At 40.1% G+C, this 23562-nt stretch overlaps 1 protein-coding gene across 1 annotated transcript in view; it reads right to left on the bottom strand.

Annotated features, from left to right (window-relative positions):
• Positions 1-312: 312 nt before the first annotated feature.
• Positions 313-23562, bottom strand: part of LOC133609446 (melanoma receptor tyrosine-protein kinase-like) — a 33762-nt gene continuing 10512 nt past the window's right edge. Inside the window, exons 3-28 of the mRNA XM_061965037.1 lie at positions 16388-16539; positions 16112-16319; positions 15897-16031; positions 15769-15837; positions 12870-12988; positions 12656-12797; positions 12469-12582; positions 12278-12404; positions 12094-12167; positions 10088-10178; positions 9812-10011; positions 9604-9736; positions 9447-9537; positions 9162-9319; positions 9061-9093; positions 8829-8973; positions 8641-8763; positions 8458-8556; positions 5204-5389; positions 2089-2244; positions 1956-2031; positions 1745-1891; positions 1567-1664; positions 1358-1501; positions 1205-1295; positions 313-1143 (exon numbers count right to left, since the gene is read on the bottom strand). Coding sequence (XP_061821021.1) covers positions 842-1143; positions 1205-1295; positions 1358-1501; positions 1567-1664; positions 1745-1891; positions 1956-2031; positions 2089-2244; positions 5204-5389; positions 8458-8556; positions 8641-8763; positions 8829-8973; positions 9061-9093; positions 9162-9319; positions 9447-9537; positions 9604-9736; positions 9812-10011; positions 10088-10178; positions 12094-12167; positions 12278-12404; positions 12469-12582; positions 12656-12797; positions 12870-12988; positions 15769-15837; positions 15897-16031; positions 16112-16319; positions 16388-16539 — 3413 coding nt within the window. The 3' untranslated portion in view covers positions 313-841. The remainder of the gene's footprint in view (positions 1144-1204; positions 1296-1357; positions 1502-1566; positions 1665-1744; positions 1892-1955; positions 2032-2088; positions 2245-5203; positions 5390-8457; positions 8557-8640; positions 8764-8828; positions 8974-9060; positions 9094-9161; positions 9320-9446; positions 9538-9603; positions 9737-9811; positions 10012-10087; positions 10179-12093; positions 12168-12277; positions 12405-12468; positions 12583-12655; positions 12798-12869; positions 12989-15768; positions 15838-15896; positions 16032-16111; positions 16320-16387; positions 16540-23562) is intronic.

Here is a 23562-nt window from a genome sequence, read left to right on the forward strand (position 1 = left end):
CTAAAGAGGAGAACAATTTATTTCTCGTGAAAACAGTTAACACGTCTGATTGTTTGATGGGAAGCGTTCTTCCAATGAGTTGTTAATTTATGTCATTGTCGACATTCTGGCACCTTTTTCCGGTACAAGCTTTTCAAATTAAACCACAGTGAGTGAAGCTAAAGAGGAGAACAATTTATTTTTTCGTGAAAACAGTTAACACGTCTGATTGTTTGATGGGAAGCGTTCTTCCAATGAGTTGTTAATTTATGTCATTGTCGACATTCTGGCGTCTTTTTCCGGTACAAGCTTTTCAAATTAAACCACAGTGAGTGAAGCTAAAGAGGAGAACATTTTATTTCTCGTGAAAACAGTTAAATCGTCTGATTGTTTGATGGGAAGTGTTTTTCCAATGAGTTGTGTTAAGTTATCTTGCAGCGCCACCAAGTGGACAAAATCACTATTACGTCTAACTACCACATTGCAAAATATACAACTATAAAACACACTTTTGACGTTTCACGCATAATAAAAACAACAGGGCTTCTTTCAAAGTGGCTTCATAAACAATTGGCATAAATTATGTTGTTTTTTAAAAAAAAATTTAAAAAGCTACATACATGAAAATGTCAACATCAGTGATGTTGAGTAGTGTTTGGCTCATTGTGGTCAACATTCATACACCATACATGAACAACTTGCAACAACATTTTGAGTGCTCAACAAACTTGCTGATCATGTGACTGAATTCATGCACCAGTGAAAACTTGGAAGTTTCAAGTCTGTTCCTGTTCAGTTGTTGCTGAATGCAACACCAACTAAAACCAGTGTCAGTATAGTCACATTGAGGAGGTACTGCCCCCTAGCAGACAGATGTCTGCATTGCACCGGCCAGGCCCAAGTACTCGTGGTCCCCGGCACGCATGTTAGAGGGTTTGGCCAGAGGCAGGAAGTCGGCCTGGTAGTCTGGGTTGTCCAGGCTCGCCATGCGGGGCAGCGAGCTTTGCGCTGTGTTTAAGTACTCGGGTCCCTCCATGGCTTTTCGGTCCTCTGGCAGGAAGGGTGGCGAGGCGACGCCCCACGCCAGACTCAGGTCCTCGTAGTTGGGATTGTAGACATCTGCGAGCCTGCTGCCGGGCCCGCTCTCCGCCTGGTTGATGTACTCTGCAAGCAAACACCGCTGAGTCATGTCCTCAACTTAGTGAAGTGCTACGTGTGTGATTACTGTGGACGCTGAGGTCAACTTGGTCGGCCATGTTGCCTGTCGGGTCGCTGATGTAACGCATGGCGAGGCTGTTTGTGCGCGTAGGATGAGCCTGCAGACACAGAAACGGGTCAAAGCGCTGTTGTAAGGTCATTTTTAAATTAAGGTGCTTACCGCGGCTCTGCAGGCGGCGTTGCTATGGTTATCAGGGCCTTTGTAGGGCAGCAAATACTCCTCGACGTCCACAACATCGTCGGTGTCGTCCGAGCTGAGCAGGCGGGAGTAGAACCTGCCGTCGGACGGGCTGGGCGGGTCACACTGACAAACAAACAAGACTGTTGGCGCCAAGGATCAGGTCACCAAGGATAATACCGCCAACCTACCTGCAGGACCAGGTACCTGGACGGATCCCGAGCCATCTTGGAGAACTCCACGACGAGTTCCCTGAACCTGGGTCGACTGGACGAGTCGATCATCCAACCTGCGGACACAAACGTGGCTCTTGAGTGGACCCGCCTCTTTTTGTGCAGGTTTAGCGTCCCCGGTGTCGCCCCCGCTTACACTTGACCATCAGCATGTAGACGTCGATGGTGCAGATGGGCGGCTGCGGCAGGCGCTCGCCTCGCTCCAGGACAGACGCCACCTCGCTGGCAGGGATGCTGTCGTACGGCTTGGAGCCGAACGTCATTAGCTCCCACACGGTGACGCCTGGAGAGAAAGTTGATGGACAGGTGGGTGGAGTCAGGCGAAACGGGGTCGTGGCCTGACTTACCGTAACTCCAGACATCACTCTGGTGTGTGTAGGTCCACTGGAGGATGGACTCCAGGGCCATCCACTTGATAGGAACCTGAGGAGAACCCATTTAATGCATGTTATCCTAGCTTAGCGTCACAGCAAAACGCACCTTTCCTCCGTCAGAGTGGTACTCCTTCTCGTCCGCCGTCAGAAGTTTGGCGAGGCCAAAGTCTGTGATCTTGACATGATTGGGAGTTTTCACCAGAACGTTCCTCGCGGCCAGGTCCCGGTGTACCAGGTGGCGCTCTTCCAGGTAGCTCATGCCCTGCACAGGTCAAAGGGGTTAGATCATCTTTTATAAACTGTAATGCAGGGGTTCCTCAAGGATCAATCTTGGGACCATTTTGCAATGCAGTCTGCTAGAAATGACGGAAAGCGCCACTCTCCATAGCAACTTAGGCTGTGGTCAAAGTTGGAGTTGGCATGAAACTCATTTTAAGATATTATCACTCTACTGCCATCTGGTGGCTAAAGGGAATAGTGCACCCCCTAATTTGTCACGTTTCATATATATATATATATATATATATATATATATATATATATTTATTTTTTATTTTTATTTTTATTTTTTTAATCGATTTGTGATTTTGTTTTTAATCAATTAAGAATCGTTACAAATAAGAATCGCGATTCATTCAAAACCTTTTTTTTTTTTTTTTACACCAATATAAATGGCTGCATAACTTGCTAGTCTTTAGCAAACATAACATTAAAATCCAGATTGAGAATGAGTGACTATATAAGAGAGCTCTGAAAATCTTAGACAAAAAAAATACATCAAATTGACCATACTCAGGAATTGTAAAAATGGTTGTTTGGTATACAGATGTCTTCATGGACCGACTCCTCCTCCACTTAATGAGTACATGAAACTCAGGTCATTACTATCCCACGCCACTAGGGTAGTGCTTTTCAATTATTATGTTTGATTGGGAACATCATTTTTTTGCACCCTGACGAAATTCAAATACGATTGATAACCTGATAAAATTGATTTATTTATCCAGCTCAATGAGTGGCTGACACCTGCATGCCATCCGGCAGAACCCTTGTGTATTGTTTTCTCACGCCCTGAGAAGCACTGCACTCGGGCCACATCTAGGGGTGACTGCGACATACCAGCGAGAAAAACAACGTTCTCCCTTATAAAGACAGTAACTTTTGGAATATTTGCCAACCATTATTAGAGTCCATCAGCACTGCTACTTTTAAATGTCACCTAAAGGAGTGGCTCATGCTCATTGAAGTGTGTAATCTCATGATCACAACCAAGTACATAAGACAGCCAATATAGCTCTTTTTAAATCATGCACCTTAGCACTTTACTTCAGTCATTTTAATTAATAACGTTAATATATTGAGAGTGTTTTTTTTTATTAAGAACACTATGTGCAATACAATTTTCCCCTTTTTTTACTCAATTCTTGCACTTTTCCATATGTCGTATGTACTTTAACTACAATGGTCACAGGTAATGCAGCAACCTATACTGTTGTGTGTGGCTCTTCATCTTGTTGTTATAGTCAAGTATGTGTATTTTATTCTACTGTTTATGATGTAGGAATGGGATTTATGGCTTTTTGAAGGGAATCAGATCTTGAGGAGCCGTTCGAAAGACTGGCTTGTTATGATATATATATATATCTTTTTTTTTCACTGTTTTTTTCAAATCAAGGAAACAATCACTAGTATCAGTTATAAGATAAGGTGTGGGTCAGAATAATTTAAATTTACACAAATATTACTCTAATGGTTGGAATTGTCCTGAAATATTGGCTCTAATTTTAATTTTATTTTGTTGTGTTTTCATTGTAAACAATCTATAAGGCGGAGCCATATTTCCATGCTTTGACAGTGACATCACTCGTTTGAATTTAACTTCACCTAAAAAAAACAACAAATAAGAATACAATGCATTAATGGATACAAAAAGTATAAATAAAAATGCAATAAAAAAAAATAGGAGCTAATTAAAATGTCAGTACTACCCTCCCTGGGGTGTGTACACATACCGGTACACTTGAACTAGGGCTGCAACAACTAATCGATTAAATCGATTATAAAAATAGTTGGCGATTAATTTAGTCATCGATTCGTTGGATCTATGCTATGCGCATGCGCAGAGGCTGCTTTTTTTAAATTTAATTTAATTTAATTTTTTTAATAAACCTTTATTTATAAACTGCAACCTTTACAAACAGCTGAGAAACAATAATCAAAATAAGTATAGTGCCAGTATGCTGTTTTTTCCCCCAATAAAATACTGGAAAGGATAAAAATGTAGTTTGTCTATTTTATCCGATTATTAATCGATTAATCGAAGTAATAATCGACAGATTAATCGATTATCAAATTAGTTGTAGCCCTAACTTCAACTACTACATAGATCAATGAACCAAAAAATAAAATAAAAGATACAAACAATTTAACAAAAAAAAAAATATATATATATAAATAAATAAAAAAAATAATAAAATAAAATAAAATATATATATATATATATATATATATATATAATAAAAAAAAAGTGTAATTATTCATTTTTATTTATTTATTTTTTTAAAGTTTAAGTATGACTCGGTTGGTAGAGTGGCTGTGCCAGCAACTTGAGGGTTGCAGGTTCGATCCCCGCTTCCGCCATCCTAGTCACTGCCGTTGTGTCCTTGGGCAAGACACTTTACCCACCTGCTCCCAGTGCCACCCACACTGGTTTAAATGTAACTTAGATATTGCGTTTCACTATGTAAAGCGCTTTGAGTCACTAGAGAAAAAGCGCTATATAAATATAATTCGCTTCACTTCACTCATTTTCTTGTGGCGTGGGCAATAGCCGGCGCTATATTTGCATGTGCATAAAAAAACGGCTCCCAAACGAACGGCTTGCAACAGGGAATGGGTTGTCATCGTGTACATAAAAGAACCGGTCCCAAGACTCGGTTCGTTCATGTACGTCACATCTCTGTTATGACGTCTGATGCTGGTGTTGAGGGATTTGTAAGTACATGTTTGGTATTTTTGTTTTTTTCATGCATTTTGTTGTACAGTGTGTACCATCAACCAGCATGTAAATGAGCTTCTGGCTTCAATCTGGCACATTTACATTTTTATATCCCTTAATGTGTACTTTCCCGTAAAACACATGACGATAAAGATAAAAGTCAAGCTGTCGCGTTGCCTGCTGCTCCAGAAGCCAATAAGGGCTTTCTCCTGACAGCGCTCACCTTGGCTATCTGGACGCACCAGTTGAGCAGCCATTGAGCGCCCACGTTCTCTTGGTGGTGTCGCACGTAGTCCAGCAGGCAGCCGTACGCCATCAGCTGAGTCACCAGCTGCACGGACGACGTCAGGCAGATCCCGAGCAGACGACACACGTGAGGGTGGTCCACGCTCGCCATCACGTACGCCTCCTGCAAACAAATCATAGTCACGGTTAGGGGTGGAAATTGATAAGAATTTTCCGGTTCGGATTCCACATTTGATTCTGCTTAACGATTCAGTTCCATGTCGGTTCTCTTATCGAAAATGATTGAGGAAAAAAAGAGAACAAACAGGTGGATTAGCAAAAATTGTTTAGTTTAGAGCAGGGGTGTTCAAACTACAGCCCGGCAGGTTGTCATGAGTTTAATAATGAACATGGCCGGTGGGTATTTTGTAATTAATTTCAGACAATAATCATTATGAATTTGCCACCATGTTGTGGACAATGTGAGTGAATCAGGTTTATGCCCATGAATTGTGCATGAGGGTGTTCATGAGCACAGCATTTACTTATATAACCCAATTCAAATAACCTTCCTTGGTATACTTACAACCCTTGCGATTTTTCCGGGAGACTCCCGAATTTCAGCGTCCCTCCCAAAAATCTCCCGGGGCAACCATTCTCCCGATTTTCACCCGGACAACAATATTAAGGGCGTGCCATGATGGCACTGCCTTTAGCGTCCTCTACAACCTGTCGATGCGTCCGCTTTTTCACCATGCCCAGTTACATGTTGTATGCAGCTTCTGCATACACACGAAAGTGACTGCAAGACATACTTGATCAACAGCCATACAGGTCACACTGAGGGTGGCCGTATAAACAACTTTAACACTGTTACAAATATGCGCCACACTGTGAACCCACACCAAACAAGAATGACAACCACATTTCGGGAGTACATCCGCACCGTAACACAACATGAACACAACAGAACAAATACCCAGAATCCCTTGCATCCCTAACTCTTCCGGGCTACAATATCCACCCCCACTACCACCAAACCCCGCCCCCAATCTCCCAAATTCGAAGGTCTCAAGGTTGGCAAGTATGTTCCTTGGTCATGGCGCAAAAAAATGCAACCAACACAAAAACATCAACGCACATGGTCACACATAACACGACCTCCTCACTGAACTTTGTGGGTATTATAAAAACCGTCCACTCACCATAAACTATTCAAAACTACACCCATTTAAATCCATGTCAGTGCATAATGGGAAAAAGGCAAAACACTCTCGCCACACTTATCCACGTTCATTTCAGCTGCGTGATATTTCTGATTAAAAAACTTTGAGGTCGTAAACAAGGTAGGAGTCCAACTTTCACATATTCTTAATATCAAATTATAATAATTGACTATTTATCCATTATATTAATCTAATATGTACATATATATATATGCTATACATATATATGCTACACAAATATAGGCTATATATGCTCAAGAGAACCACGGCCATCACAGAAGACCCCTCACACCCTGCTCACTCCCTGTTTGATCTGCTGCCCTCTAAAAGACGTTACAGGTCAATAAAATCCCGCACCAGTCGGCTGACAAACACCTTCTTACCCTGGGACTGCAAACACTCAGAGACACACACACACACCCAAATAGTCTGAAATAACTCTACCTCTTACATCTGCCGACCCCCCAACTATAACGCAAGCTACCTCATCCTGAACTTCTGCACCTTTTATTGCACACATTTTACCTACAACCATTGCACCTTCAGTATTTATATTTTTATATTTAATACATTACCCTACAGTTTTTATACTCATCGCACTTTCAGTATTAATTTATTCATAGCACTTTTTATAGCATTTGTCTCTGTTAGCCACTTTCATGTTTTGTCTTTATTTTTATTTTATCTTTGTCTGTGCTGTGCTGGGAGTACCTACCACCCCAAATCTTGTCGTAACCCCCAGTACAATGACAATAAAGGTGACTCTGACATAGAATTACTTAACATGCGGTGTGCTTTTGGCCTCCCATTTGGACATCATTATGTCAAAAAGTTTGGACACCCCTGGTTTAGAGGTATCATGACCTTACCAATAGCAAGATCTTAAGAGGAACATACATAGCACAGAAAAATCACTTTGGGAAATTAATATAAGAAATAAATACTATTCTGTAGAATTTAACAAAATAAAACAAATGTGGGAATTATGCAACAATGTAACATTTACAAAACTTTTTAAAATCTTCGTTTCTCCCTAGAAAATATATCGGTGAAATTTGGAAAAATTAGAATGGTTTGTTTACATTTACCAGGTGAAACGCTTATGAAAACCTTCAATTGAAAATTTCAGAAAATGTTGGGTCTTCAAAAACTGTACGCTATGATCATCAAAATTATAATAAACAAAGGCTTGACATATCTCACTTTGCATGAGTTAACATCACATATTAGTTTCACATTTGAAGTTGAATTGCTGACATGAATGGACTTTTACACAATATTCAAATGTTATGAGTTTCACCTGCATAATATAATGATTGAGTGAAAATGTGGCTGCAGGAAAACATGCAATATATGCTATACATATATATGCTACATAAATATAGTATCTCTCAAAATCAGGAGCACTGTGGCAAATGTGTGCAAGCTTTCGACCACAAACTTAATCACTGCTTGTACTCTTCCCTGCAGCGGTGAAAAGAGAATGTAGTGGCTTACGAGAACTGGAGCGAGTACTTACTGCCCGCCTCAGAGCCAGTCAGAATCTGTCTGTCGTTATGCTCATCTAAATGAGAAGGCATTCATTTCAATTTAACATATAACAGTGCTAACCTGATAGGCGGTGAGTTTGTACCTGTTGTATTTACGGCAGATGATGTGCTAGTGTTACTGCTGCGAGGATGGGATGGACGCGGTTAAAAAGAAGCGACATTCATTTATAGTTATTGCATGCTGTGTGCTCAAATGTTTCGTATTTCCTCTTTTTGATAAAATAGCAGCATTGCAGTTAATACAAATAACGCTGTTGCAATCTTTTCTTGTAAAATGTAGCCTAACTTTGGAGCATTTGTTCCGCCTGGCTGCCATTTTGCTGTCATTCCCAACCGTGACATCGTTAAGGGAATCGTTTAAAAATTGGCAAGCGGTTCCAAGGAATTGATATACTGGGAACCAGTTCTGAACAAGAACCGGTTTTCGATTCCCATTCCTAGTCCCAGGACTGGCTGAGAAGACGACGGTGGCTTACGTCCAGGATTTCTTTGTTGGCTTTGGGCGACGTCGCCTCCCGTAGGACTTTGATGGCGACCGGGATCTTCACGTTCTCGCCATCGGGGATCCACAAACCCTGGAAGGACACAACATTCTGTCATACACTGCATGCTAACTCTACATTCGATTCACTGGAGAAGGTTCTGGAAATGTCTCTCACTTTGTATACAGTCCCGAAAGCACCAGAGCCGAGAACCCTGATCTTCTTCAGCTCCGTCTCCTTCAGCATCCTCAGCAGCGCCTGATTGGGGGCCTCGCCACTGGGGGTCAGTGGCTCCACCAGCTGCAAGCACACGTCATTTTATAGTCCACCCGCTAGGGGGAGACAAATATCAGTGAGCGCCCTACCTCTCGCTCCTGCAAAAGGCGACGAAGCGTCCTTTTCCTCTTGATTCGCCGTCGCCGTAGCAACACAAAGACCACCACCACGAGGAGGACAATAACCAAGAGCCCGCTGACCACGCCCACCGCCAGCGTGGAGTGCGAGGACGCTCTGAAGACACAAATAAGCAAGCATATAACTTCCTGTTGTTCAGACATGTTGACCTTCGATGAGATAAAATGGATTCGCCATGCTAACCCTGAGCAACCCGAGAGTCCAGGACCTGTGCACCTGCACACAGACACAAGCACACAAAGTTACGCTCAAGTCCTCAATTTATGCGTTTAACGTGTCCCCACCCCTCGGTGCAGTTCTGGTGACACGGCTGGCACTGGCCAGCGCCGTCGCCGTATTTCCAGATCATCAAGTCGCTGTCCCCCATCACGCCATGAGGGCATCGCGGCACACAGTGGAGGCCATCTTTGAAGCGGGCGCACTGGGAACACTGGTCAGCACCCTACAGGCGGCCGAGGATGGAAAGACGAGTCTAAGCTTCATAAAGCTTCATGGTGCTGAATTTCCCACAGTGATCAATAAAGTACTTTCTATTCTATTCTAATGTTAACAAATTGTCAAAAACTCACCGCTCCGTGGCAGGTCGGCGTCTCGTCCATCACCAGACACTCGCCGTGACATTCCACACAACTTCTGTTTGCCGCCACCTCCCGGGGCTCCCTGCGCACACACAGCAGGTCAGCATGTCGCCGCTTGATCGACAGCAGCGAAGGGGCGTGTCCTTACCCATGCAGCAAGTGGCATAAGGCCACACAGCGCCCCCTGCGGTCAAAGTGGCGGCAGGAGACACACATAGTTGGCCCGGGGCCCCAGCAGCCTTGGTCTGAACACTGCTCGTCACAGGTGTGGTTCTGTTGCTCTGCACGGAGAGCAGAAAAAGGTTCTGAGATTGCGGCTCTGCAAGTGACGACGACGATGACAACATTAAACGCACGGCAGAGTTGGGGCGGCGTCACGTTTTTCAGCTTGATTAATTGGTCCGGCGATCGGAAGAGGTTGCCCCACTGATCACTGCGAGTGTAGCACAGCTGGGGGTTGTCCTTCACGATCACATTCCCCGCGCTGACCTCCTCCAGGGAGCGCAGGCCCAGCCACTGAAGGTTCTGGAGATTCACCACGACCAAGCTGTGGTCTCTGAGGACACACAGTATTGCTATGAAATAAGTCAGCCCAAGGTGGGCGGCACAGTCCTATCAGGAAGGCGTCTTACGAATACGTGGTTCTTCCTCGGATGATCTCCAGGTTCTCGAACACAGACAGAGACGTCATGTTCACGGGCCAGGACGTAATCACCAAGCATCCTGGAACACACTCAAACTCAGGACCAAAAACATCGAATAAGTCAGGGGTGTCCACACTTTGGCCCTCCGGCGTCGACAGTTCAGCCCGCGAGTCTTTACGAGTTTAATAAGAAATATCGATTTTAAATAGCAGACAATCAAATTGCTACATGTGTGTTTATACATTGACAACAGTGCGAGTAAATCACATCAATGACCATTAATTTTACGCTGAAATAAGACCAGCCCAGCATTTACTTATATTACCCAATCCAACACCCATTACCCCTCATGGCGCAAACTGCAACCAACACATAAAGTCAACACACATTGCCACACATTACACAACCTGCTCACTGAAGTTTATGGCTACTATAAAAAACGTCCATGCGCCACACATAATTCACAATTACACCCATTTAAATCCACTGCAGTGCATGATGGGAAAAATGCAAAACACTCTCTCTACACTTATCCATGTTTGGTACATTTTAGCTGCTTGATATTACTGATTGATTACAAAACTTTAAGGAGATCGTCACGGAAGTAAACAAGGTAGGAGTCAACACTTTTACATACTCGTGATATCCAATTACATTAATTATTGATTATTAATCCATATATTAATATAAGATATATGTAAATATGTACAAATATATATGTATAGACAACCCTGTATATGTGTGTATGTATAAATGTGTGTATATATATATATATATATATATATATATATACACATATCTACAGTATATATATATACATATATATACAGTATATATATCTATATATACACACATACATATACTGTATACTAGGGCTGTGAATCTTTGGGTGTCCCACGATTCGATTCAATATCGATTCTTGGGGTCACGATTCGATTCAAAATCGATTTTTTTTTACAATTCAACACGATTCTCGATTCAAAATTGTTTTTTTCCTGATTCAAAAGGATTCTCTATTCATTCAATACATAGGATTTCAGCAGGATCTACCCCAGTCTGCTGACATGCAAGCAGAGTAGTAGATTTTGTAAAAAGCTTTTATAATTGTAAAGGACAATGTTTTATCAACTGATTGCAATAATGTAAATTTGTTTTAACTATTAAATGAACCAAAAATATGAGTTATTTTATCTTTGTGAAAATATTGAACACAGTGTGTTGTCAAGCTTATGAGATGCGATGCAAGTGTAAGCCACTGTGACACTATTGTTCATTTATTTTTATTTTTATAAATGTCTAATGATAATGTCAATGAGGGATTTTTAATCACTGCTATGTTGAAATTGTAACTAAAATTGATACTGTTGTTGATCATATTCATTTTTGTTTCACTACTTTGTTCTGTGTCGTGTTTGTGTCTCCTCTCAATTGCTCTGTTTATTGCAGTTCTGAGTGTTGCTGGGTCGGATTTGGTTTTGGAATTGGATTGCATTGCTATGGTATTGCTGTGTATTGTTTTGTTGGATTGATTAATAAAAAAAATAAAAAATAAATAAAAATAAAAATAAAATAAAAATAATAATAAAAAAAATTAAAAATCGTTTTTTTTAAAATGAGAATCGATTCTGAATCGCACAATGTGAGAATCGCGATTCGAATTCGAATCGATTTTTTCCCACACCCCTAATATATACACACATATACCTGCGGATAGGTTAATTGGCAACATTGTGTTGATTGTGTGAATGTTGTGCGATGAGGTGGCGACTTGTCCAGGGTGTACCCCCACCTTCTGCCCGGATGCAACTGGGATAGGCTCCAGCCGACCCCAGGAGGGACAAGCGGTAGAAAAAGGATGGATGGATATATATATACATAGATTAATTGTTACTTTGCATGCAGTCGGCTTTTGCGGCCAATTTTATTTTGCCCAATGCGGCCCCCGACGTCAAAGAGTTTAGACACCCGTGGAGTAAGTCCATCTTTTGACCTACCTGTGATTTCCTTTACGGTCCGAAAGTATTCCAGCTTAACCGGGTCCATGGGCGGGATCTTAAAGTGAGCGTCCCTACATAGGAAGCAATCAGAGCAACATTAAGATCTTGGAATGAGTGCGAGGGATGATGTCATCAGGAGGCCACAAGCTAATCTAGTGCTAGCTTGTTGTTTTTGACTGACCCGATGAAGGAGCTCTGGATGAGGTAGATGTTGCCGTTGATCTTGGTGCAGTTTTGGAACGAATCGATGTTGAAGGCGTCGATGGCCATGGTGTTGCTAAGAGCGCCCACGCCAAGGCCATCGCACGCTGGACGAAACAAACGAGAACGTTACATGGATTCGTCACGGCGGCCGTGTGGGGCAGGGGCTACCTTTAGGACACACTCCCTCGCAGGTTCGACAGCGCTGCACGCCTTTGTCATCCACCTCGTACATGCCTGGGCCGCACGTGCGCACGCAGGAGCCTCCGGTCACCACGTAGTTGCCTGCACACACACACGCCAACGTGTGAGAAGCTGCACACGCATTAACATTTATGTATCCATCCATGTGTCTTACGCGGGCAGGACTTGACGCAGGTGGCGCCGTAGGTGAACCTGGCGTTGGGGTTATTGATGACTTGGTGTGTTTTCAGATCGTAGAGCGTGGCAGGAGGACACGCGTCCTTGCAGGTGCCATTGTCGTTGAACAGCCGGCACGCCTGAAAGGACATCAGCTGTCACGCTTGGACGCACCACAAGGGGGAGCTCAAGTTTGGATGCGACTCACTGACCAGACAGTCGGTGGCCCGCGGGCCGGTGCAGCCCGCCGCACAGTGCTCGTTACAACAGTCGCTGGGTTCCGGACCGCGACAACGCCTGCTGCACTGCTCGGCACACTGGGTCTTGGTGACTAGAGGGAAACATGCACCATCACAGGTCATGATGTGTCACTGCATGACGTGTACACGCTGCCCAGCAGGGGTCAATGCTTACTATAATTGTTCCACTTATGTTTTACCCAGGCTGTGAATAGGTGACAATTAGACAGTTTTTAACTTGAAAAATTATCTGGAGTGCATGAGAAAGTGGATTGGAAAAACATGGCACATTGCACAATAGGGATGGATACCGAATTATGTACTTTTTTCAGGCACCAACTGAATTCCATCGATTCAATTAAAATCAAACGGTGCCATATTTCGATACATTTGTTGCACGGGATGTCGTGTCCGGTTGCAGACTAAACACCGGCTCAAGGAAACGATCACAACTTACAACACCCACAAAATAATTTGTGCTTGGTAGAAAACACTCAAACGTAAAGTAAGGCTACGCTCTTCCAAAATGCGCTAGCTTGATGCTAATTTATATTGGATTTGCCATTGACAGGCTACTGATTAGAATTAGCGATTATACATGGCGATTTCAACACCCCCAAATTTGCTAATGAAAACTACAACTAAGATGCACATAAGGAATCAAACAATTGGTGCGTAATAAGTACATACTTAAGAGTATAAACACTTTGTAGGGCGCAACATAACACGTTCAGCTCTCATGAAAAAAGCTACTTCTTAGTTAGACAATATACTACAGATAGCCCAGAGCTGTATTACCAACTCGGTTTCTGAGTTGGTCCCTAACATGGCGGCCTGTAGTCACGTGAGTGGCTTTTGACCAATCAGAGAGAGTATGGCCAGACAATCTCCTAAATGATTGGCCAAAAGACCCTAACGTGGCTACAGGGCACCATGTTGGGGACCAGCTGTGGAACAGAGTTGGCCAAACTCTCTCTATACACAGTTTAGAGAAAGCCTATACAGCACTGCCATCTAGTGTCTTGGAAGTGTGATTGCATCTGAAATGTGTAAGAAAACGAGATACACCGTTATAACTGTAATCAGCTCATTTTGAAATGTTTGATCATATAACAAAATGTGATCATCAAACACTTAACATTCATTAACACACATAAGTACCGAAAATGAGTCCCGTTGAGAACCGTGTCGAGTCCCAGGTGAACGGTACCCGTTCCTATTGCACAACCCAGCAGCAGAATCACTTTTGTCAATACGGTAAGGAGCAAACTGCTTTGTCAGCGCTGTAACATTCACAATGAACGAGCTGAGTGGCAACATTTTAAAGCGCATGCAGCGCTAGAAAAAGTATGGAGGTTAATTTGTGTCTTTATTATGAAAGCTTTTTTGGACACTGAATATATGTAATTGAATTGATTGCGTTTGAATTTTGTGATGTGAGTTTTGTGAACTGAATTTTTTTACGTCAAAATTATGCTGACAATTTCATTGAAAAAACATTGGCGAGCAAAATGTGTGTTTGAAAATTTGGTGTTTCAGTGTAAAAAAAATCAGTGTATACAAATTGAAAATTGAAAATATCCAGCGAGCCACATTGAAGTGTTAATTATGTTGTGTTATGTCCAGGTAGACAGGATCGATTGCTTCAGTCCTAATTTACCGGAAGCGAGTCTTGCTTTTGGAGGCAGCACATTTTTCGACTTTTTATACACTGAATTTTTTTACAATGATTTTTTTTACACTGAATTTTTTTTGCACTAAATTATGTTACGAGTTTTTTTCGCAATACATTTCTATACACTGATTTTTTTTTTTTTTACACTGAATTTTTTTTTGCACTGAATTATTTTACAATGATTTTTTTTGCACTGAATTTTTTTTGCACTAAATTATGTTACGAGTTTTTTTCGCAATACATTTTTATACACTGATTTTTTTTACACTGTTTTTTTTGCACTAAATTATTTTACAATGAGTTTTTTGCAATAAATTTTCATACACTGATTTGTTTTACATATAATTTTTTTTTGCACTTAATTATTTTACAGTGAGTTTTTTTCGCAATAAATTTTTATGCACTGATTTTTTTTTACACTGAATTGTTTTTTGCACTTAATTATTTTACAATGAGTTTTTTAGACAATACATTTTTATACACTGATTTTTTTTACACTGTTTTTTTTTGCACTAAATTATTTTACAATGAGTTTTTTGCAATAAATTTTCATACACTGATTTTTTTTACATATAATTTTTTTTGCACTAAATTATTTTACAATGAGTTTTTTTCGCAATAAATTTTTATACACTGAATTTTTTTTGCATTTAATTATTTTACAATGAGTTTTTTTCGCAATACATTTTTTTACACTGGTTTTTTTTGCACTAAATTATTTTACAATGAGTTTTTTTGCAATAAATTTTCATACACTGATTTGTATTTACATATATATTTTTTTGCACTAAATTCTTTTACAATGAGTTTTTTTCGCAAAAAAAATTCATACACTGATTTATTTACACTGAATTGTTTTTGCACTAAATTTCTATAAACTGAATTTTAAAACACACATTTTGCAAACAATTTTTTTTTCAATGAAATTCAAAAAAATTAAGTTTAGAAAATTCAAACATGAAAAATTAAGTTACATATATTCAGTGTAAAAAAAAAGCTTTCGTAATAAAGGCACAAATTAATATCCATATAAAGCTGCTGAATGCTGATCAGTCAAGATACTTCAAAAGCAGCCATCTTGTGAAGTTAATAAAATGCCAGGAGGCGCAGGTAACAATGCCGATACTAATTAGAGACCTGTTGCAAGGAATAGAGGCGTTACTTTTCAGTACGTCTGAGTGTTGGGAGTGTGTTTACATTTCTGGCAGTGCTCCTGTCCGGCCGCCCAGCATGACCCGTTGACACATGACTCATGGCAGGGCTCACCTAGAGAAACACACGTCAAACAAGAAGCCAATGTTTTACGTGACAGCAACATGACATACAGTCACGTGCAAAGTCGTCCATCTTTAAAAGCAATGTGGGCTTGCTGGTTTTGTCCAATATGTCCTCCCACTGGATGGTGTCCATGTTGCATAGCAAGTGATTATGAGTAATCTTAACTCCGCCTCGAAGAATCTCTGACCATGACGGAGAGACAACACAAGTGTTATTTGCACAGTCGGCGGCAAAGACAATTAGAAGCCGTCAGATCCGGTACCGGTCAGGCTGCTGAGCTGAAGCTGTCTGACGCCGCTGGTGTAGCTGACCGTGGAGGACGAGTTGTTTCTGTGGTAGTTGGACATGACCAGCAGGGCGTACTGACCCTCGTAAAGGTTCTGACCTCGGATCAGCTTCAGGTTGACCAGCGGGACGATCGCCGCCTGGTTAATGGCGATCAGAACGTAGCCGCCGACTTCCTGGATGGACTGGAGCCAAACAGCATGGAGGAAAACATTCAAAAAGGGCGCCGTGGATTGGCGACGCTGTCACCCACCTGGAGGAAAGAGAGGTCCTGGTGCTGCAGAATGTGTGTGATCTCTAGGTTGTCCAGGACCACGGAGCAGTTGGCGTACATCTTCACCATGTTGTTGTAGTGGTTTTGAGCAGTGCCGAGCATCGTCAGCTGGTTGCTCATCCCTTGACACACTAAGAGCAAAGACAGATTATAGTTCCTCTGTTGGCCACACGAGGGAACGCTTTCACAAGAATGTTGACTTTAATTCTAGTTACATGATCTGATTTGTTTTATTTCTTGTTCACTCGCTCGTGGCGTTTATCTTTGAGATGGCTGACAGGCACGGAACGTTCCGAAGTTTGTGAAGCGGTGTTGTGTTGTGAGAAAGGGAGACGAGAAAGCAGTTAGTCCGTGACGGGCTGAGGAATGAAGCCTTTCTGGCTCAGTCTGTTGGTGCACACGCTCCCTTCCTGGAGAACAACGGCAAGTCTAATTGGGATACACCAGCGCCCCCGTGAGGGCACTAGTTTTACTTCTAAACCGGCTGTGTAAAGTGCGGCCCGCGGCACACTATAATAATACTATTTTAAAAAACAAACATTAAAAAGAGCAAACAGGTGAAATGTAATAACGAAAAGTTAAAATCTTGACTCCGATAACACAAAGCACAACACAAAAAATATAAAGAATCAAAATCAATGTGAGTTATTGACCTATTGAAGGCTCCAATTACTTAACATCAAATATTTTTGGGGGAACATATTGCATATTTGGTGTGTTTGCCATACAGTAAATAAAACAATGTTTTCTTTGACAAAAAACTTATAATCGACGGATTGATCTGAGGTTGATCTAGAGACTTAAATGTTGAAAGTAAAAGAAAAACTATTTATGACTTATTTGAATAATTTTATGAGTGGGGCCCTTTTGGATCTCCAATCATTTTGGTGGTTTTTTTTTTTTAAACTGTCATTGCTCAAAAATGTAAATTAAAATCAAAGTAGTGATGAATTATTGACCTATTTAAGGCACCAATTACTTCACATCATATATTACACTTGAAAATATTTTTTGGGGAAAATATTATATATTTTTTGTTTTTGCAGTAATAACAGGGTTTTCTTTGACATAAAGGAGATACGACAGACAGACACACACACACATATACATATACACATACAATACATATATATATATATATATATATATATATATATATATATATATATACACATACATACATATACACACACACATTTATACAGTATATATAAATACATATATATACATAGTATATTGTTGGCCCTGTGACGAGCTGGCGACTTGTCCAGGGTGTACCCCGCCTTCCGCTCGAATGCAGCTGAGATAGGCTCCAGCGACCCTCCGCGACCCCGAAAGGGACAAGCGGTAGAAAATGGAAGGATGGATACATAGTATATATACAGTATACACATGTATACAGTATATATATATATATACACACACATATTGAATATACATATACAATATATATACACAACATATATATATATATATATATATATATATATATATATATATATATATATATATATATATATATACATATATATATATACACACACACACACACATATATACAGATGTTTGTACATATATACAATATATATACACGTATATACATACACATATATACATATGCACATATGCATATATATATACACATACATATATATTCACAGACATACATACATACATCCATTTTCTACCGCTTGTCCCTTTCGGGGTCGCGGGTACACATATACATATACACATTTATACACACATACATATATACACTAATATACATATACAAACATATATACATATACATATATACATACACGTATACACATCTACACACATATATACACACTTATACACATACATACACTTATTTACATATATATATGCGTATACCCACATACATATATATAAACGTATGCACACTTACATACATATATACCGGTATGTGTACAGCTATGGTAATGGGTACATTTGCACCCACCTGCACAAATGTACTTCAAAATGTAACAATCAAAATAAATATGACTTTTATTGTTTACTAGGGCATGCATGTATAATATGCATTAGTTTGACCATTTAAAATCAACGATAATAAAAAGGAGATGCTTGGAAATAACATAAAAATGCCCCAAAAACTTGGAAAAACGCGATTCATAGCGTTACTTTTTGGTGTAACCATCATGAGCGTTCTGTTCAGGTATATTTCTTTTATATTTTGATAAATCATCATATTTATGTATTACTAAATTTAAATAGGTATTGATCAATCTTTAAGCTGTGTGTATTTGATTTCAGTTTGCTTTTGACATCTTATTTTACAACATTGTGTTGCGCTCATGATGGCGTAACCAAACTAGATTATTTTGAATATTTATTCCCTTTTTTACATTTAGTATATTTAAATATACTGTGTTTTATGCTTTTTTCGTTTTGGAACATGTACTATACATATATGCAGTGTTGGGACTAACGCGTTACAAAGTAACGCGTTACTGTAACGCCGTTAGTTTCGGCGGTAACTAGTAATCTAACGCGTTATTTTTTATATTCAGTAACTTACCGTTACTACATGATGCGTTACTGCGTTATTTTACGTTATTTTTTATGTAATATCGGCTAGAAACAGAAGATCTGAGTGTGTTTTATTGCAGCGCTGCGGTGGAAAAGAAGAGGCGTGCTTTGTGTGGGTGGAGCCGGGGGGGACGTTCCTCCAGGGCCTATGTACTTTGGGGCTAACAACCTTCACTTTACCCGGAAGTGGGTCTTTACAGCTGAGGGTGAATAACGAGGGCGGCGGTTTGTTGCAACTTTGTGACTTTATTGGACGCAGCCATCCACCAAGCTAGAGCACCTGCACGCACTCACTGTCGCCGCTCCCTCACTTCTCTCGCCTACTCACTCACTAACATCACTCACCTCACATGCTGTCATATCTTAAAGGGCCACACACACACGTACGCTACTCTCATAACAACTAACATGACATCATGGTGAAGCCAGAAGTTGAGTGTGTTAACATTCTCACTACTTTTCTTTTGTCGAGCACAAAGAAAAGAACATTTTAGTTAAATGTAAGTTGTGTCTAGGATCAAAGATTCTATCTACTTAAAGTTAAAGTTAAAGTGCCATTATGTTGCAGCTATTTAAAATAGTTTTGTCAATTTGTTCTGGCCTGAAATAAATTGGCCCTTTGAAACATATCTTTGTCTTTGTGTGTTGTATGTAGACCACATTGTTTAGCAGAGTTCAGTGATGCAAATGCATGTCAAGTTGATCAACACATTGTATTATTCTCCAGTGCAAGAACAGTACTGAAATGAAGGCTAAAAGGGCAATAATGGGAGCCTTAAAAAAAAAGGGGAAAAAAATAAGTAACTAAATAGTTACTTTTCACAGTAACGCATTACTTTTTTGTGTAAGTAACTGAGTTAGTAACTGAGTTACTTTTGAAATAAAGTAACAAGTAACTGTAACTAGTTACTGGTTTTCAGTAACCAACCCAACACTGCATATAAGTATACATAGAGTTTTTTTTTATTTTTTACTTAGTATCGACATACACTGTGGACCTCAAGCTGATCTCGAGATTTAAGCGTTGAATAATAAAAATAATATATGACTTATTTTCAACATTTTTATGACCGAGACCGTTCGGGTACCTGGAACCAATTTTGAGGGGAGCCCTAAAGGTAAAAAAAAAAAACCTGATATATTGTATTGGTTTTGAAACTGAAAAATACCAAAATGGCCCCTGCATGCTTTAATTTTCAGTGTGCTGCCCTCAGTGGAAAAAGTTTGGACACCCCTGATCTCAACAATCAGCAAGGCATGACAACAGCAGAAAGAAGCTGAGCCTTGTCACAGACCCAGCTGACAAACACGGAATGTTCTGGACAAAAACAATGTGTGTGCGTGTGTGTGTGTGTGTGTGTGTGTATGAGTGTGTCACAGTCTGCAGGTCATGCACCTCCATAACGGGTTTATGCCCCCTCGAACACTTGCAACGAACCTCAAACGTCCCGTAATCGAGATGTTTGCGTGGAAAAAGTAGACAAAATGTCCCAGGATGTGTTTATGTGAAATTGACCTTATGACCTTTTGTCAAGGTTTGACAAACACACACACACACACACGCACACACACACACACACACACACACACACACACACACACACACACACACACACACACACACACATGCAGACAGTGACAGGAGAGTCCACTGCTTGCCTCAGGGCTAATGCTAAATGCTAACACATGGCCTTGGTCCACAATGCAAGAAAGAGAGAAGGTGGGGCAGGAGGCCCAACTGGCCATGACAGCATGTCATTGAGGACTAGAGGAATAATGCATGTGTGTGTGTTCAATTAGCCCTAATGAGCTAGCTGCTGCTGTCAACAGTCGTGCACAATAACAGACAGTCATCAACACTCTTTTCCATTTGTCATTGTTTACGAACAAATCAAATAATACTAACGAGATGCAATGGCGCTAAAGGGCCCTAGTGGTCAAATTGTGTCACTGCCTGTGTTTATTTGACCAGGTCAACAAGCGAGGGGTGGGCGGCGTCCGCTTCACGTCCAAATCCATCTTGATAAAAATCAGGGGGCGGGGGGAGTTAGGCGACGCCCGAGCACAACCTTCACATGCACATTTGTCACACGCACATTCATCTTCTTGTGCACGGGCGAAATGTCCAATGTATTTGCTATTTGAGGGGGGGAAAGTAATTGATAGGGCCATAAAAAGGTATCTGACAGTCTAGTACCACCTGGACTATGATGCTGCAGCCCTTTAATATGCCTGCTTAGGCCATAACATGTAAAGGTACTCTCCACTAATCCATGATAATACAAAATGACCCATAAAAAAGATGGAATAGTCCAAATATTGTGGTGCCTTCACGGTTATGTTTAAACTGTAGAATAAAAATTGATTTATTCCATTTTGGAATTATGCTGCAATATAATGAAATGTGAAAAAAAGTGAAGCGCTGTGAATACTTTCCGGATGCACTGTATTTGCACCTCCTCCTCCCAGTATTGTTGACATTTTGCTCATCGCCATATATTCTGCAAATTAACGAATACACAGACGCTAAATGGATCGCACGCCTTATTCTGCTCATTTAACAAACGCAATCCATTTTGCACACGTTCAATACTTGGGCCATCAAGTTTGCACGTGTTTTAGTACACGCACATCTTTAGAAGATCAGGCCCTTCTGGTGAATGATACGTGTTTTCTGCAAGAAATAGATACTGTATATACTAGGGCAGGGGTCGGCAACCCAAAATGTTGAAAGAGCCATATTGGACCAAAAATACAAAAACACATTTGTCTGGAGCCACAAAAAATTAAAAGCCATAGTACATACAGATAGTGTGTCATGAGATATACATTGAATTAAGAGGACTTAAAGGAAACTAAATGACCTCAAATGTAGCTACAAATGTACATATCGCTAGCCTAAATAGCATGTTAGCATCGATTAGCTTGCAGTCATGCAGTGACCAAATATGTCTGATTAGCACTCTACACATGTCAATAACATCGACAAAACTCACCTTTGTGCATTCATGCACAAAGTTAAAAGTTTGGTGGACAAAATGAGACAGAAAAGGGATAAAACACGTCCTGGGAAGTCGGAGAAAGTTATATATGTAAACAAACTAAGGCGAGTTCAAGGACCGCCAAAATTAGTAGGACAAAACGGCGCTCGCCAAATACTCGAATCAGTGAAGCATGTTTAATATAAACAGTGTGATTTATAACAATTAGGGAGGTTTGTGTCATGTTTGTCCTCCTACAGAAAACATACTAAAACAAAAAATATTTTTTTCCCCCTCATCTTTTTCCATATTTCATACATTTTTGAAAAAGCTCCAGAGAGCCACTAGGGCGGCGCTAAAGAGCCGCATGCGGCTCTAGAGCCGCATGCGGCTCTAGAGCCGCGGGTTGCCGACCCCCGTACTAGGGCTATCAAGTGGTTAATCCTGATTAATCACAGGTTATTATTTGACCATTTGAATCGGCAAAAAACCTAATATTTGAATAAAAATACAATTTTGTAGTCAGAATGTCACAAAGGAATATTTTTTAAATGTTTTACTGAACTGCAAGTCATTGATTTGCTCAAAACTTGGTGACATTGAGAATAGTAAGAATTAGGTGCACATTTTGAAAGTCTTTGTAATAATATAGCAAATTAGGTACATATGTACAGTATATTAATAGATAATGTAATAAATACCCCCGTAAATAACTTTACATAGTGCACCATATGCATTTACTTTTCCTTAGTTTAACCAGTTGTTTAAACAAGCAAGCTTATTTACTTAGTTTGTACGACGTGGTTGGCGACATAAAACTCAGCCAGCATAGTTTGTTGTCCTCTGTTTGCTGTCCATGTAGCATTCATGCTGGCGGCACCGTCCTCACGTTCATGTTTCGCTTTAAGAGATGCTGTTTTTTAAATAATGATGTGCAGGTCGATACTGAAATATCGATATCGCCAATACCATATCTGTATGCTCAAATATCGAGTCTCAAATCAAAATATCGATACTTTAGTTGAGGGCTGCATACTGTAAAGTCAAAGGAGCAGGGGCCATATTGATATTTTTATTTATTTAAAAAAACAGATTTTGTGTCATCTTTGTATTATTGGTGACTAAGTATATTAATATTATTATTATTAATTACAAAATGTTTTATTATATATTGACTATTTTTACTAATGTTTTTACCCATGTAAGAAAATAATAAAAATAATAATACGATTGTGTAACTGCATAACCTATTGTTCCAAAAATGTTGCCAGTACAAAAATATTAATGTTCAGCTACCAATTTAACAGTGTTTATTATGATTGTTGTCATTTTTTTAATTAATTCATACGTAAGTAGTATTCTATTTTCAATCAACTAACTCAGCTTTGTTTATATTTAAGTATATTTGACTTTTTTTTTGAGAGCGTCTAATATTTTAGATCAGGGGTATCTAAACTTTTTCCATCAAGGGCCACATAATGGGGGCCATTTTGATATGTTTTTATTCCAAAAATATGCTAAAAACAAACATTTTATATATTTAAAAACCAAACTGTGTTATAGGTGACTAAGTATATTAATATTATTAGTTAAAAAATGTCAGCTTTTTTTCATTAA

Source organism: Nerophis lumbriciformis, linkage group LG07 (genome assembly GCF_033978685.3).
Source record: "Nerophis lumbriciformis linkage group LG07, RoL_Nlum_v2.1, whole genome shotgun sequence".
NCBI lineage: Eukaryota > Metazoa > Chordata > Actinopteri > Syngnathiformes > Syngnathidae > Nerophis > Nerophis lumbriciformis.